The following is a 16,197-nucleotide window of genomic DNA, read 5'->3' on the forward strand; positions in this document are numbered from 1 at the left end:
ATTTTACCAATATGGACATGTTGATTAGCTATCTCAACAGAGGTTATGTTAAGTAACACTGGTATTATGTCAACGAAATTTGGCAAACTCTAAGGATAGGGTTTCTTCAATAAAGAACTACAAGGGGAAAAAATATCTATAGGTTAAAAGAGACAAGAGAGATGTCAAGCAAATGCATTGTGTTTCAGAGCTTGTTTTGAACAAATCAACCCAAAATAATTATTAAACAATTAGAGAAATTTGAACAATATGTTATATTAAGGAATTATGGTTAATTTTTAGGTATAATGATGGAATCTTGGTCAAATACTTAATATTTTAAAATTTTAAAATCTTTAAGAGGTACATATTAAAAGATCCGAATTAATATGATGATGTTAGGGATTTCCTTCAAAATAATGCAAGTGATGAAGGTGACTGGTGTTGAGTTGATGATTATTGAGGCTGGGTTCTGGGTACTTGGAGTCTGATTATACTATTCTACCTATTTAAGTACACTTGATATCTTTGGCAAAAGAAAGACATCAGGGGCTGGGCTGAAGCTCAGTGACAGAGCACTTGCCTCGCACATGTGAGACACTGGGTTCGATCTGCAGCACCACATAAAAGTAAACAAATAAAATAAAGGCATGCTGTCCATCTACAACTACAAAACATAAAAAAATACATTGTTTAATGATGAGCCCAAAGTAGATCATTATATTGATTTTATATTGAATAGTACCTCATTTTGGGAAAGTCTAAAGGACACTGAAAGGACCTTAGAAGTAATATAGCCAGTCTCTTTTTGGGGGGCACAAAGATGAGAAAAAAGAAGCAGGAGAGGAAAATAACAAGCCCCAGAAATATTTGTTCTCAAGACAACAACATCCAGGTTTCTAGAACAAGAAAGCAGTAGTAGAGAACAGATTTGAAGGCACCATCTCTTGCTTCCTTAACTCAACTACTTCATATATTTTCTCTGTGAAAACAATTATTAGACAATCAGAGAAGTTTGAACAGTACATATTTATTGGTATTAAGGAATAGTGTTAATTTCGGTGTAAGAATGCAATTGTGGTTAAGTAATGTTTTAAGATATTTTAAGTCTTTATATTTTAAAGGTACATACTGAAGCAGAATAATTGCAGAATTTAATGTTAAAAATAATCCACAGGGCTGGGGATGTGGCTCTAGCGATAGCGCGCTCGCCTGCCATGCGTGCGGCCCGGGTTCGATCCTCAGCACCACATAAAAACAAAAGATGTTCTGTCCGCCAATAACGAAAAAAATAAATATTAAAAAAATTCTCTCTCTCTCTTTAAAAAAAAATAATCCACAGTAGCTACAGCCAATTAGATTTCAACTTTTTAGGTTTTAATCCAGCTAACCTTAAAAATGTTTCTAATCTTGCATACCAGGCAAGCAAGCATTCTACAACTGAGCCACATCCTCAATCAGCCCATATATGCTTTTTTTGTGGATGAGTACCAGGGATTGAACTCAGGTGCACTCAACCATTGAGCCACATCCCCACCCCTATTTTGTATTTTATTTAGAGAAAAGATCACACTGAGTTGCTTAGTGCCTCACTTTTGCTGAGGCTGGCTTTGAACTCCTGATCCTTCTGTCTCAGCCTCCCAAGCCTCTGGGATTACAGGTGTGTATCACTGAGCCCTTCTTTGTTCCTTCTTTCTTCTTCTTCCTCTTCCTCTCTTCTATTAGAGCTTTATAGTTATACATCCTAGTTGAGTTCATCTGGACAAACTCATACATACATGGAATTCAATGTCAGTCAATGATCCTCACCTCCACCTGCAGTCTCCCATTCTCTTTTCTCTATTCCTCTAGACTTTAGGCTTGTCTATTAATTTATATTCAATTGGTTCTATATGATCTATCTCTCCTTTATTTTACTCTAGTTTCCACGTATGTGAGAAAAAATTTGACTTTTGAGTTTCTGAGTTTGACTTTTCTCAGTTAGTGTGGTATTCTCCATTTCCATCCATTTATCAGCAGATGCCATAATTTCATTCTTTTTCCCTTGTGTACACACACACACCACAATTTCTTAATCCATTCTTCTATTGACAGGCATCTGGGTTGATTCCATAATTTAGCTACTGTCAATTCTGTTGCTATAAATATTGAGTGGCTGTATTACTGTAGTATGCTGATTTTGTATTTTGGTGAAAATACTGAAGAGTGGAGTAGCTGGATCATATGGTGGTTCCATGTCTCCTTTTCTGAGGATTTTCCATACTGCTTTCACATTAACAATGCACAAGTGTACCTCTTCCCCCACAACCTCTCCAGTATTTATTGTTGTTAGTATTCTTGATCATTGCCACTCTAACTGGAGTGAGATGAAATCTTAGTGTGGTTCTGATTTCCATTTTCCTGATTGCTAGAGATGCCAAATTTTTAAAAATGTATTTAATGGCCATCTGTAGTTCCTCTTCTGAGAAGTTTGTCTAGTTCTTTTGCCCATTTGTTGATTGTGTTATTGTTTTTTTTTGGTATTGAGTTATTTGTTTATTCTGGTTATTAATTATCTATCAGAAGAGTAGCTGGCCAAGATTTTCTCCCATTCTGTAGGCTCTCTGTTTTTAAAGGTGTCTTTGCTGTGCAATAGGTTTTTAGTTTGATGGCATCCCACTTACTAATTCTTGGTTTTATTCTTTTGTTCTTTGGGGTCTTCATAAGGCAGCCAGTGCCAATACTTATATGATGGAGTGTTGACCCTATGTTTTCTTCTAGCAATTTCTTTCTAACATTTCTAGTCTAATTCCTTCGTTTTTGATCAATTTGAGTTTTGTGCATTTTTCTACAGATGGCTATCCAGTTTTCCCAGGACCATTTAAGAAGGCTGGAGTAGGCACTATTTCCACGCCTTAATTTTTGGTCTTGATTTTGCTAGTTGCTTTGTGGTCAGGGGGTAGAACCTATACCTTTAATTTTCTTGCCCACGTGACAATGTTTTTGTTTTTAAGGAGATTTCTAAAGTACAGGAAATTCTCAGAGAGTTGACGTCAGCGCCAAAGGTTACAGTAGCTACCGTATTAACACTATTTTCAAAGGGCAGAATCCTGAGGAGGCCCGAGAGGGTTATTTAAAGATTTTAAGAGTTCAGAGTTAAGTCATTTTTCTCTGATTTAGCTTTTTAGGCAGAGTTAACATCAGTGCCTGAAAAACAGCTAGTTTTAAAATTTTAATTCCCACGGAAATATTTCTGCCATTGTGGCTGCGGCATAAAGCGGAGCATACGCTTCCCTCACACTCCTTAAAGTGCCCTACGTAATATCAGGAAGCATTCACAGCAGTAGTGCGCCTGCGCAGCTCGTTCTTATCAACTTGCCCGCCTCTCTCCATCCCGCTAGCAGGGGGCGCTGTGAGTCAGTAAGCCAGTCTTTTCCCTAGGGTTCTGCAACGGAACGTTAAAGGGCGGGAGGTGAAGCGGGACGAGGGGCGTTCTATCCTCGACTGCCTTGGTCTCTATCGCCCTTTGTCCTCCAGCTTCCCCAGGCACTGGGCCTGCGGGCCCGGTTGCTAGGCGGAAGAGGGGCGCGGTGGCGTCCGCTGCGGCTGCCCGGGCGTTTGAAAAGCGGCTAAGGAGGCGGCAAAAGGTCCCGGGGCGGCGGGTTCGCCTCTACCTGCAGACTGGGCCGGGCGGGACTGCAGAGCAGAATTTCCCTCAAGTCGGGGCAGGGTCAGGTCCTGGGCTGGCGACCTGGGGCAGGGGATCCCGGCGCGCTGCCGGCGGCGGCGCGTCCGGGCCGCGGAGCGGGGTCCTGGCGCCTGGGGCACGGGCGAGTAGTGGGGGCCCTTCCCGGGGTCGCCGACTACCCGCTACTCACCCGGACCCTCTTGCTCCTAGCAGACCCCGCCCCCGGCCGCCAACAGCGACCATGGTCTCCAAGTCCGACCAACTGCTCATCGTCGTGTCCATCCTAGAAGGTGAGCGGCCTCCTACTTGCTTTTGCAACTGCTGCTTCCTGAATTCTAAAAGAGTAGTGTGGGACCGAGGATTTGTTAACCTTAAGAACCTTTTCATCTTTGCTTTTGTGGTCCCCAAAGACTTGCTCAAAGTTGTACGTAGCAAAGTCTAGTAGGCAATTGATTTAAAAATCTCTCGAGAGTATGAGAGCTATTAGAGATAAGTGATATTTAGCCAGACTAGTCGTAGCCCCAGAGAATGTAGAAAAAACCGATTTCCATCGGAAGCAGCTTGTCGATGGCTTTTATATATGAGGAGAAAGCGTGCCTGGAAAGCATGTTCTGTTCAGCAGTCTCCAGGTAATGCCATTTGTAAGAACTTTGCCATTGACGTGAATATGGGCTTCCTACCTTTTCATAATTATTGCAGAGACTGTGCCTTTACAAGTCTTGATTGAGAACCTGAGGGATTATCGTTGTTAAGACGGCATATTACATGTTCATTAAATTTTGTTTGTTGAATGAATGACAGTTGTTTATTGGAGACTCATTGAATGCTAGATACCGGGCTGGCAATGCACGAATAAGATAGTTCTGGGTCTAAAAGCTCCAAGTGTATAGTGGAGACTATGTCACATAATTCTTTGAGATGTGGAAATGGGAATGTCCGCCTCTGGGGAAGCTGGGGGAAGGTTTACCTGAGGAGGTGGCATATTTTGATTTAAGACTTATCTGTAAGAGATGTTTAAGATTTTGACAGGTGAGAAAAGTAAGGGTGAGCATTCTGGGTCAAGGAAAGAGCAAAGAGCACTTACATTATGGAAAAGCAAGGTATGTTTTGCCCTCCTTAAATTCATTTAATAAATGCTGCTTAAATTCAGTGTGGTTGGAAAAAATTGCTTAAAGTTCAGTTTTGGAAGATAACTTGGAGTCAGGGATGTCAGGTTGTTACTACAAACACATATAAAACTGTTATGTGATGTTCCTTACAAAATAGTTCCTGTTTTGTGTTTATATTTCTATTCTTCCTAGCCACACTGTAGCTCAAATCTTAAATTATCCTGATTCCTTTCCCATTCCTAACTTCCAAATGACCACTAATTGTTAATTGATTTTATTTTCTAAATAATAATAGATGGTACATACAAGCTTTTGAATAAATGATTTCCACTGTGGGTACCTAGATTAAGGACTTGTTTCCTTCTTTTCCAGAAACATCTACAGTCTCTTGATTCTTGGCAATTATCTTTCTGATATGCAAATCTGTCTTAAAATTCTTCAGTGTCCTGAAGGATAGTATCTATACTTCTTAGTATAGCAAACATGGCACTATGTGATAGAACTTTTGCCTACCTTTTCAATTTTATATATTCTCTGCCCTTAATTGAACTGCTTGTAGTTTTTTGGCTACAATTTTAGAAATGTCAGTTTTCAAAACAAAATAATTGAATTTCTACCACGAGAAATATTTAAGCCAAATCCCACGGATGAAAGGCAATGTTTCTGAAACAATTACATTGAGGGATGAGGCAGGCATCTTTTTGTTCCACTGAATATTCTTTGTTCTCAAGCCTATTGGAGATTATTAGTATGATAGTCTGACGGAACATATAAGTTATTTAATGTATATGAAATTCATTTCATTTGGGAAACATAATGATCTTTTAGAGTAACAGAAAATGAGGTCCAGAGAGATGGCTCTGAGTGCTAATCAGAAGAACCAGGCCACATGTGTTAAAGAGGCCTAATAAGGAGTTTCAACAGAGAGCCTTTGGCTGAACTGCACAGGTTTATAATCCAGGTCCTTCTAGGCAACTTAATCCCTCCTAACCAGGCAGCTAAAGCCAGGATGAGTAGCAATAAGGATTTATTTATAGTAGATTATAAACAAGAGGACTACTTGACCCAGTGTAGATTCTTTTTTAAAAATTTTTTTTAGATGTTGATAAACCTTTATTTTATTCATTTATTTATATGTGGTATTGAGAATTGAACCCAGTGCCTCACATGCTAGGCAAGTGCTCTATCACTGAGCCACAACCCCAGCCCTACTTTGAGATTCTTAAGGATTCTTCCTTGGATTCTTCAGCTTCCTGGTTTGAGTGTTTCAAGTTTGTTTAAACTCTCATTTGAGACCTTCATTTCCTTGAAGGCAGGTATTCTATTTTACTTTTTTTTCAGCCTGCTATATGATATCTGGCTCTGAATATGCCTTCAGTAAAGGAAGAAATGAGGTAAGGCAGTGCAAATGAAATTGATGTGTAGATAAAATTTTAAAATATTCCCTGTTAATAATGTAGTCTTTGAGAATAGAATGAATACCAGTGCTTATTTTGCTTTAGCTAATTTCGTGATTATTCTTAAATGAGTTGACAGGAAAATTAAGACACAGGAAAATAAAAACAAATTTTAAATTTGTTTTTGCTTATTTCTCAACTCTTCAGATGACTTCTTTATAAAGTACTTATGTAGTAGTGTTATAGTTATATAACACTACTATATAAGTCTTAAATTCCAAATGTTGTTGAGATCATTACTACTCAAAGTGTGAACCAACGCAACATATTATTTAGGATCCTGTTAGAAATGCAGGTTCTCAGGCCCAACTAGACCAACTCAACCAGAGTCTGTGATGTGGTTCACTTAATGCTTTGAATATAACCCTTGCTGCTCTCCCAATGCAACTTATTTTTAAAATGGACATGTTTCTTTCTCTTCTTCTCTCCCTGCTCCTTCCTAAACTCTCCCCATCTCTTATCTCAGGAGAAACAGGATTACCTTTCTTCCCCATCCTAGGCAGAGTTATCTGTCTTTTGAGTACACATACATACACACAGACACAGACACAGACACACACACACACACACACACACACACACACACACACACACTAGGAATGAAGTGATCCAGATTTTGGGGATGGAACCAGAAGATCTCAGAAATGGCTATCTCCCAAATCAACAAGTGAATTACAACTTCAGACAGAGAACACATGGAATGTAGCCTTTGAGTCACCTCTTTAAAAAAGTCCTCTGTTCCTGCTGATGAACAGAATCACAGCCTTTGGGACAGGAGTCTCTGTGTTTCTCCTTTGCTAGTGAAGTAATAAACGTTCAGTTCCCTGTTTCTCAAAACTGTCCTCATTATTGAATTGGAATTGGGGACAAGGACAGCGTTTTGGCAACAACTGTACATTTTAACATGATCCCCAGGTGATTTATATGCACATTAATGTTTGAGAAACACTAATTTATAAGTTATAGCTTTCAATTTGATTCACATTTCTTATGAGTTATGAAAGAGTTTATGTATTATTGAGATAGTTTTTGCAAATGTATAAGTCAGCCACCCTTATGTCAATTTTAAAAACACATGCTAAATGATCTTATTTGATTTTTGTACACTTCCAATTAATCTGTGTAGTCTTTTCTCTTCAGGTCGCCATTTCCCCAAACGTCCAAAGCATATGCTTGTAGTAGAAGCAAAGTTTGATGGAGAACAGCTGGCTACTGATCCTGTGGACCATACTGACCAGCCAGAGTTTGCCACTGAGTTAGCATGGGAAATTGATAGGAAAGTACTTCATCAACACAGGTAACTGTTATTTTCAATTTAATTTAGCATCTTTGTCTGTCTCTTTCAGTTTCTTATGAAATATGTATCTTATTAGGTTATAATAATAATCATGTCTATTGTTTTGTAATATACCAGGAAAGGTTCATCATACTTTGCAATAATAACTCATTTACATATTAGAAGAACTATATGAAGTTGACATTATTGTTTCTCCAGTGTTATAGATGAAGAAACTGAGGCCTGAGAGGTTAAATAATTTGCCCAGAGTTTGTCAGTTGGATAATGGTAGATCCCAGCCAAGCAATCTCCAGAGCCTAGGCTTTTAACCACTACATTAAACTTAGCTTTTTCCTTTCTAATGTGTGAGGAATTAGATATTCTGGAAGTACCTTAATAATGCCTTCCAAATATTAGTTGGAGTTCATTATAGCTTATTAGTTTATTATGTATTTACCTGATCCAATAAAAATTGTGAAAGAAATGATATAAGGGGTTCTTTTTAATTAATTTTATATTTAATTGTAGACACTTTGTTAAGTGTATAAAATGAACTTAAGATTATAGCGTCTTATTCTTTCATGAACTCTGACCAGAAACAGTCAAGAACAGCAATACTTCATTAAAGAACTGAAAATATATTTCCTTCTGGGAAGCACAATCACTTCAATACTTGTTCTTTCTCTGTACTAAATCTTGTCAAAATAGAAAGTTAACAGTAAAAGGAAAGCAAGGAGAAATTTATTTACTTTTGTAAATAAATTTACAAAAATTTATTTACTCATCTATTTACTAGATCAGTCCATGGATTTATTTAAAGGGATATTAAGGGGATGGGGTTGTGCCTCAGTGGTAGAGTGCTTGCCTAGCATGTGTGAGATACTGGGTTCAATTCTCAGCACTGCATATAAATAAATGAATAAAATAAAGGTCCATCAACATCTAAAAAAATATTTTAAAAAGAGATATTAAGTTCTTAGAGAATATCAAAATGTTGTACATCCTTTCACAGCATCTAGGATATCTGCTTAGTCAAGAGTTCTGTGAGATGTCAGGATCCACATTTGTAATTGTGCTAGCACCAAGTATTACCAGTTTGATTGTTGTAGGTTGAGAAAGTACCAGAGATGTTTGTTTATTTATTTATTGGGATTGAACCCAGGGGCCCTTTTTCAAGAGTAAGCACTTGAACCTCATCCCCCCAGCCCTTTTTATTTTTTATTTTAGGACAGAGTCTCACTAAGTTGCTAAGGGCCTCATTAAATTGCTGAGGCTGACCTTGAACTTGCAACCTTCCTACCTCAGCCGCTTGAGTCCCTGGGATTGCAGGCATGCACCACCAACCCCTGCTGACTGGAGATAAATTGAATTTATAAGTGCAGTTATTAAATAGTATTTCTACCAGATAAAAGTGATGATAAAATCTATTCACTTTAATGTATGAGCAAGTCTAGGGGTTCCAGACTGAAAAAGAGCTCATGCTATAGCAATCAATATAATGGCTACAGTCTATTGTCATATGTTGTGTTAACTTTTTAATTGATTTAAAATTTAATAGTTTGATTTTATAGTGTTTACTATTTTTAGCAATAAAAAAGCTGTAAGCATGTATGTATTTTGTATTTTACAATGGGGTATGAGAAAGAACATTTAAAATTAGTTCTGAAGATTCATGATAATTTTTTTTTTTTAGTTGTAGTTGGACTACAACTTTATTTATTTATTTTTATGTGGTGCTGAGGATCGAACCCAGGACCTTATATGTGCTAGGCAAGCGCTCTGCCACTGAGCCACAACCCCAGCCCCGATTCATGATAATTTTTGACTTTCAAAAGATATCATACATTACAGAAGCTTAAGAAACATTGACCTAGAATGATAATCTCTTGGATAAATGACTAAAATTTTGATGTTGTATATATTAGTTGGTTTATATAAGTATACTTAATAGTTTATATTAATATATAAGTATAATTAATAGTTCTTTTTGGTTGAAAACTTTAAAAAAAATAAAGAATAGAGCAGGGCATAGTGGTGCAGACCTGTAATCCCAGTGACTCAGGAGACTGAATCAGGAGGATCAAAAGTTCAAGGCTAGCCTGGGTAACTTAGTAGGTCCCTCCTAAAAATAAAAGGACTGGGGATGTAACTCCATGATAGAGCATTCCTGGGTTCAATCCACAGTACCGTCATCATTCACATACACACAAAAGCGTGTGTGTGTGTGTGTGTGTGTGTGTGTGTGTGTGTGTATGTGTGTGTATACAAATATACACAGAGAGACACAGATATACATGATAAATATGTATATGTTTAAATACATATACACCCACACAGAGATATACATAAAAAGTATGTATATATATGTAAATAAATAGATAGATATACCTGGCCTAATAAATTATAATTATCTGGATAATAATAGATAATCTTTTCAAGGCTAATAGGAATTCAGTTCAATATTAAGAAAAAAACCCCAATGTATTATCACATAAATTTTTTTTTGGTTTTTAAAATAATTTTTATTTTTTAAAAGTAAATTGTACATTACAGGAAAAAAAAAACACATAAATTGTTATGTTACAGGCTACAGCGTACGCCTATCAAACTCCAGTGTTTTGCCCTGGATCCTTTATCTTCAGCCAAGGAAACTATAGGTTATATTGTTCTGGACTTAAGAACTGCTCAAGAAACAAAACAGGTATTGCCCTTTTGATGGTATATGTTAGATAGTTGATTACTTTGAAAAGATATGGATTAATGAAAAGAACATAGTGTACTAGACCATACAAGGCCATGAATTATGTCCTTGAGCTAGTAGTGTTACAGTTCTTGTGTTTTAGCTTATAAATTTGACTTAGCAAATTTCAACCTTTTAATCATCTCTTTGAACTAAATTTCTCAAACTTGTCTCTAAGCTCAAAACTATATGCAAGTAGCTCTTACTTCAAGCTTAACATTTTCACCTCCTGAGCTTTCATTTCAAAGGTGGTCCTGTTCCAGGGTTCCTTGCTTTGGTGACTCATCACCACATTCCTTCAAGATGTACAACTTAGAAATATATATATGTCTTCCTTGACACTTTCCAGTTGTTTTTTTTTTCCCCTCTTGATCTACTATTTTGCATTTTTACTACTGCCACCCCAATTTAAGCCACCATAATTTCTCATTTTGGCTTTCATAATAACTTCCTAATTGGTTTCCCTGCTTCTTGTTCCTTGCAAATTCTTACCAGGGGTAGTGGTATTGGTTATATAACATTAAGTATTTTACTTAAGTTATTTTCAGTTTAAATTATCATCTTTATTAGTCTCTTTCAGGCTGCTATAAATAATTCTTATGCCCCTCATTATCTATAAGTAATAGAATTTTTTTTTTTAACGTGCCAGGAAATTTTCATAGTATTTTAAATGGTAACATCAGAACAATCCTATGACATTATTTTCCCCGTATTATAAATGAGGAAACTGAGTACCGAGAGGTAAAGTAACTTGTCCTAAGTCAGAGTAAGTTAACTTTATTGAAATAAACAACCAGTACCTCTTCTCCCTAAGACAATACTTTTTAGAAAGTTAGTGCTTTTTATTTTTATTTATTTATTTATTTTTTTATTCTCTCTTTCTTTCTTTTTTTTTTTTTTTTTTAAAGAGAGAGTGAGAGATGGGGGGGGCAGAGAGAGAGAGAATTTTAACATTTATTTATTTTTTTCTTAGTTCTTGGCGGACACAACATCTTCGTTTGTATGTGGTGCTGAGGATCGAACCCGGGCCGCACGCATGCTAAGCCAGCGCGCTATCGCTTGAGCCACATCCCCAGCCCAGTGCTTTTTATTATTGAACATGTTTCTTAGGTCTTTTTAGGTGTTCTCCAATCTTTTTGTATGTGATTGACTTCAGAAAATTTCAGGTTTTTATTTTTTGGATGTTTTTGTTTAGTCACAGTTTAAGAAAAATAAACATTTTAAAAATTTTCTCTTTCATTCTTAAGATCACATTCTGTGAAGACAAATTTTTGTTTTTAATATTTTTGCCGCTGATAGCCATGATATTTGCAGATGAAGCAGTGGGCCCAGCTCAAATTTGGAATCATTCATAAAGAACTGAAATTTTAAAATGCTTTTTAAGTGAAAATAAACTCTCTTAGGAAGAAGGTGGCTAAGGAAAGAGATCATGCCTCTTAAGTGCTCTTGATTTTCCTCATCCCTTTATGTTGTTTTTAGAACAGTTTGTCCACATATTGATCATCAAAGTTAAGGGGAAATGGCTGAAAATTGTTTTTGTTTTATAGAAACCAAATTCTTGCTTAATCTCTTCTGTTAGCAGAAATATTTGAATTTGGCTAGTAAAATATTTGAAGATCAAAATGAATTGATGCTCTACAAGTAAAACTAAACATAGAAAAATTCAGATTTGTTGTTCTGAATTGTTTATTAGAAAAATGTAAATTCTAGAAGTGATTAAAAAATAGTTGTAAGGTTTATATTTAGAATTAGAAAATATCTGTAAATATAGCAACAAACTATGTTATGCATTTTTATCTTTAAGAAACTAGGTTGTAGGTTTTTAAAACAATTTATGGCCTAGTTAATCCTGTTTTTCTTATCAAACATAATTTGGATATAAAATAGCCAATTTTGGATTGATCAGTATAAGCACCAATTTACTATGCCTTTTTATAACAATGTTCAGAGTAAGAATGTTGTTTCCTAGTGCTGAAATGGTACCCCTGCTGATTACTACAATAATTGGTAAGCATTGTTCTGAGCTATGACATTTTTCAGGCTGGTTTTGGTACTCGAATTTCTGATCTTGCTTTACGGGAGATTTTTAGGTAATTTAAGATTCTTTTATTCTGTGAGAAGCCTTTTTTGTTTGTTTTAATATCAGTCAAGCACATGGTTAATAATGAGAACACTAGGATTAGGCCTTTACTTTAGTATTTTGTAAATGTCTTTTTTATTAACAGTAAGGATTTTTTTCCTTATTTGATATAAGCCGATCAAAGTAGCAATGTGGCAGAAGAAAAGATACAATAAAAAGTATGAAACAGGAGGAGTTATGGAACAGAAAATTAAGTCTTTTGTTATATAAAGGACTAAGTGAGATTGAGATACAAGGCTAAAGATAGAAATAAATAATATTATGTTTCTTCCTTTAATACTTTATCTGTTGAAGCATAAGAATTCAAGCAAAGAAGATAATCAAAACTTTTAAGTAGTTTTTTCAAAGGGAAATTCAGTTGCTAACTTCCTAAGTAGGAATAATTTCCTTTTGAAGACAATGTGAAACAAATTTTTTTCTAAAGAGGAGAAAAGTGCTAAAAAAAACCCTAGGAAATTTACCTTTTCTTTTCTCATTAATATTATTATTATTTTTTCAAATTTATTTACTTATTTATTTATTCTAATTAGTTATACATGACAGCAGAATGCTCTTTGGTTCATTGAACACAAATGGATTTTTTTGTTTTGAGTAGGATGTTGCTGTGTTGCCCAGGTTGGCCTTAAATGCCCCATCCTCCTGTCTCCTCTTCCCAAATAGTTAGGATTACAGGCTTGTGCTACTGTACCCAGCTGTTACTTAACCCTTAAGGAACATTTCTAGTAAGTATTTTCCTCTGTTAGCTATTAAAAATGTTTTCTGCTTTGTTTGTTATTCATTAGGCACCAAAATGGTACCAGTTACTAAGTAATAAATACACCAAGTTCAAGTCTGAGATACAGATAAGCATCGCTTTGGAGACTGATACAAAGGCACCAGTGGATAGTTTTAAAGCAAAGGGAGCCCCACCTCGAGATGGAAAAGGTTTGTGCATAATCTTACAAGGCATTCTATGAGAAGTTAAACTATGGACTAGAACTTTTGGTGGGAGCGGTCACAGGGGGATGGGGGCAAATGGGGCCATCATAGGGTGGTATAAGCTGATTTTATTCTAGTGCATCAAATATTGTTATATGCTGAGGTCTAGCCCCGGGTAGGGGGGGGGGCGTGGGTTTCAGGGGTCCTGAAGGAGGAGTGGCATTGGCGAAAGAAGAGTCTGGACGACAGGTTACAAGTTAAGAGCAATCTTCATGGGGCTGGGGATGTGGCTCAAGCGGTAGTGCGCTTGCCTGGCATGCCTGTGGCCCGGGTTCGATCCTCAGCACCATATACAAACAAAGATGTTGTGTCTGCCAATATTAAAAAATCCTCTCTCTCTCTCTCTCTCTCTCTCTCTCTCTCTCCCTCTCTCCCTCTCCCTCCCCCTCTCCCTCTCCCTCAAGAAAAAAAAAAAAAAGAGCAGTCTTTAGAAGAAATCTCTGCTGCCCCTGGAGGAACCTTTATTTTTATACCTTTTTACAGGTGTTTTTTTTCAGGTAGTTAATGGATAGCTTCAAAGCCTGAAACTTTTTTGATTTACATAATTTTCAAGAGTTACAGTCTTTTCTGACATACATTGATTATCTAAGATATTAAAGTATGTTGTTTAAAATATTTTTCTGTAACCTTAGCCAATCATGATTATGCTTTTAGGTTTTTTACCTCAATCACTAGTTGCTAGGCAGCACAACTAGACTACATGACTCCTGACCTATTATTCACTTCTAACTTTAAAGCATACCTATAATTATTTCATTAACCTTTAACTTTAAAGCATACTTATGATTATTGGTAAGCTTTCTTATTTCTAAACTAAAATCACAGGAAAACACACTTAAAGTAGTGAAAGTATTATTTAAAAGCCTACTACTTTGAAGTGCCTCTAAAATATATCTATGTTAATTTTACATTATTCTATTTTTAATTTCCAAGGTAATTTCCTTTTTTCATATGACCTATTCAACTACTTTCTTAAAGAACTTCCTTGATCCTTGGTCAAAGCACACCAATTCTATGTCTTTGTAATCTTTAACTAAAGGGCAGGCTTTATACCTCAACCCATTTGTCATTTATATTAACTATGTGTTTTCCATTTTCATCTTAAGTTTCTGTGTAAAGCAAAGGAGGGTCTATTGGTTGCGGGAATGTATTTTTATTAGCCTCTTGTCTTCTAGGGGGTTACCATAAGCTACATACGGTGGTCCTTGTACTGTTGGCACAGCAATTGTTTTTCTGTAGCTAGGCTGTTGTACAGGTTGTGGCTTTAGGATGGGGTTGGGAGGGGGGCTAGTGTAAATTGTTAACCATGGGATAAATATTTCTTGTTGTTTAAGCTTGAGGAGTAACACCATTGTTTGTATCCTGAGGGAGACTGAAATGCACCTCATGGCATGTCTCAATTGTATCCTTAGTCTCATTCTGGGAATTTTCCTGCAATCTCAGACAATACTACTTTTATTATTGATTGACGTATGCCCTGTTATCCATATCATGAGTATCATAAACAAAACACTTAACATTCCTAACGGTTCCAGTTTCTAGATGGTGTGACCTTGCCGCAGCGTCCCCCACGCTGTGACCCTGTCAGACAGCGGGTGCAGGAACGCCTTCACCATTTACACATGTGGCATTTGTTGCCCTTAGCTCTTGTTTACAATTCTTAGAAACACAAAAAAACTTTTCTTTTCCTTATTTGATATATAGTAAAACAAAGAAGAATGTTATATTTTTAGAAATTCACAATTTAGGAAAATTTTCTTTCTAGCATGAATGCAGGAAAGCCTCCAAAATGCCTATGCTATTCTGTTCACTAATTCAACTGTAGTTTAACAAAACCTTCATATATTTTTCTTTTTAATTTATAATTTTTTTTAAAGAGAAGTTTTAGTTTTATAGCAAAATTAGAGAATAGAGAGTTCCGTGTATTTCCTGCCCCTTACAGGTCAACATCTGTCAACTTAGTACCAGAGTGTTGTTTTTACAATTGATGTGCCTACATTGGCACATCATTATCACCAAAAATACATAGTTTACATTTGAATTCACTCTTGGTGTTGTACAGTCTATAGGTTTTGATAAATGTGTTAATGTCATGTATCCACCATAGTATGATGCAGAATAGTTTTACTACGCTGTGCTCTGTGCTCTGTGCTCTGTTCACCCGTTCCTCCCACCAAGGCCCTGGCAGTGGTTTGGTTGTATCCCCCAAAATTCATATGTTGGTATCTTTGGGATCTTATTATGTCATGAGGGTCTTGCCATTATGAATGGTATAATTCTGTTCATGGATAACATGTTCATGGGTTTCAGGGGAGTAGGTATTATTAAAGCCAGTTTGGCTGCCATGAGCTTCCTTACCCTGTGATGCCCTGTACCACCCTGGGATTCTGTAGAGTCCTTATTAGTAAGAAGGTCTTTATTCAATAAGGCCACTCACCCTCTGATTTTTCTAGCTACCAGAACAATAAAAAATAAATTTCTTTATAAATTATTTAGTCTCCAAAGTGTTTAATTAAAGCAAGAGAAAATAGACTAAGTTAGTTACTGATCTTTTGTTACCATCTCAAAAATTTTGCCTCTTTCAGAAAATCATATAGTTGGAATCACACAGTATGTAGTCTTTTTTAGAATGGCTCCTTTCATTTAGTAACTTCAATAACTTAAGCTCATATAAGGTTCCTCCATGTCTTTGTAGAGCTTGATAACTCATTTTTTTTTTTAATTTTTAGGGCTGAATAACATTCCATTGTCTATATAAACCACAGTTTGTATATCCTTTTGACTACTAAAGGAAATTCTGGTTGCTTCTAACTTTTGAAGTTTTGAATAAAGCTGCTATAAATATTTGCTT

At 36.2% G+C, this 16,197-nt stretch overlaps 1 protein-coding gene across 2 annotated transcripts in view; it reads left to right on the forward strand.

Annotated features, from left to right (window-relative positions):
* The first annotated feature begins 3,420 nt into the window (after positions 1-3,420).
* Positions 3,421-16,197, forward strand: part of Cep120 (centrosomal protein 120) — a 74,803-nt gene continuing 62,026 nt past the window's right edge. The window contains exons 1-6 of one of the 2 annotated variants that reach the window (XM_040272033.2): positions 3,421-3,605; positions 3,860-3,936; positions 6,097-6,149; positions 7,353-7,509; positions 10,075-10,189; positions 13,151-13,292. In XM_040272033.2, the coding sequence (XP_040127967.1) occupies positions 7,382-7,509; positions 10,075-10,189; positions 13,151-13,292 (385 nt within the window). In that variant the 5' untranslated portion in view covers positions 3,421-3,605; positions 3,860-3,936; positions 6,097-6,149; positions 7,353-7,381. The remainder of the gene's footprint in view (positions 3,606-3,859; positions 3,937-6,096; positions 6,150-7,352; positions 7,510-10,074; positions 10,190-13,150; positions 13,293-16,197) is intronic. The other variant, XM_013360997.4, reaches the window with a different exon arrangement.

This window comes from Ictidomys tridecemlineatus, chromosome 1 (assembly GCF_052094955.1).
Source record: "Ictidomys tridecemlineatus isolate mIctTri1 chromosome 1, mIctTri1.hap1, whole genome shotgun sequence".
In the NCBI taxonomy this organism is placed as follows: Eukaryota; Metazoa; Chordata; class Mammalia; order Rodentia; family Sciuridae; genus Ictidomys; species Ictidomys tridecemlineatus.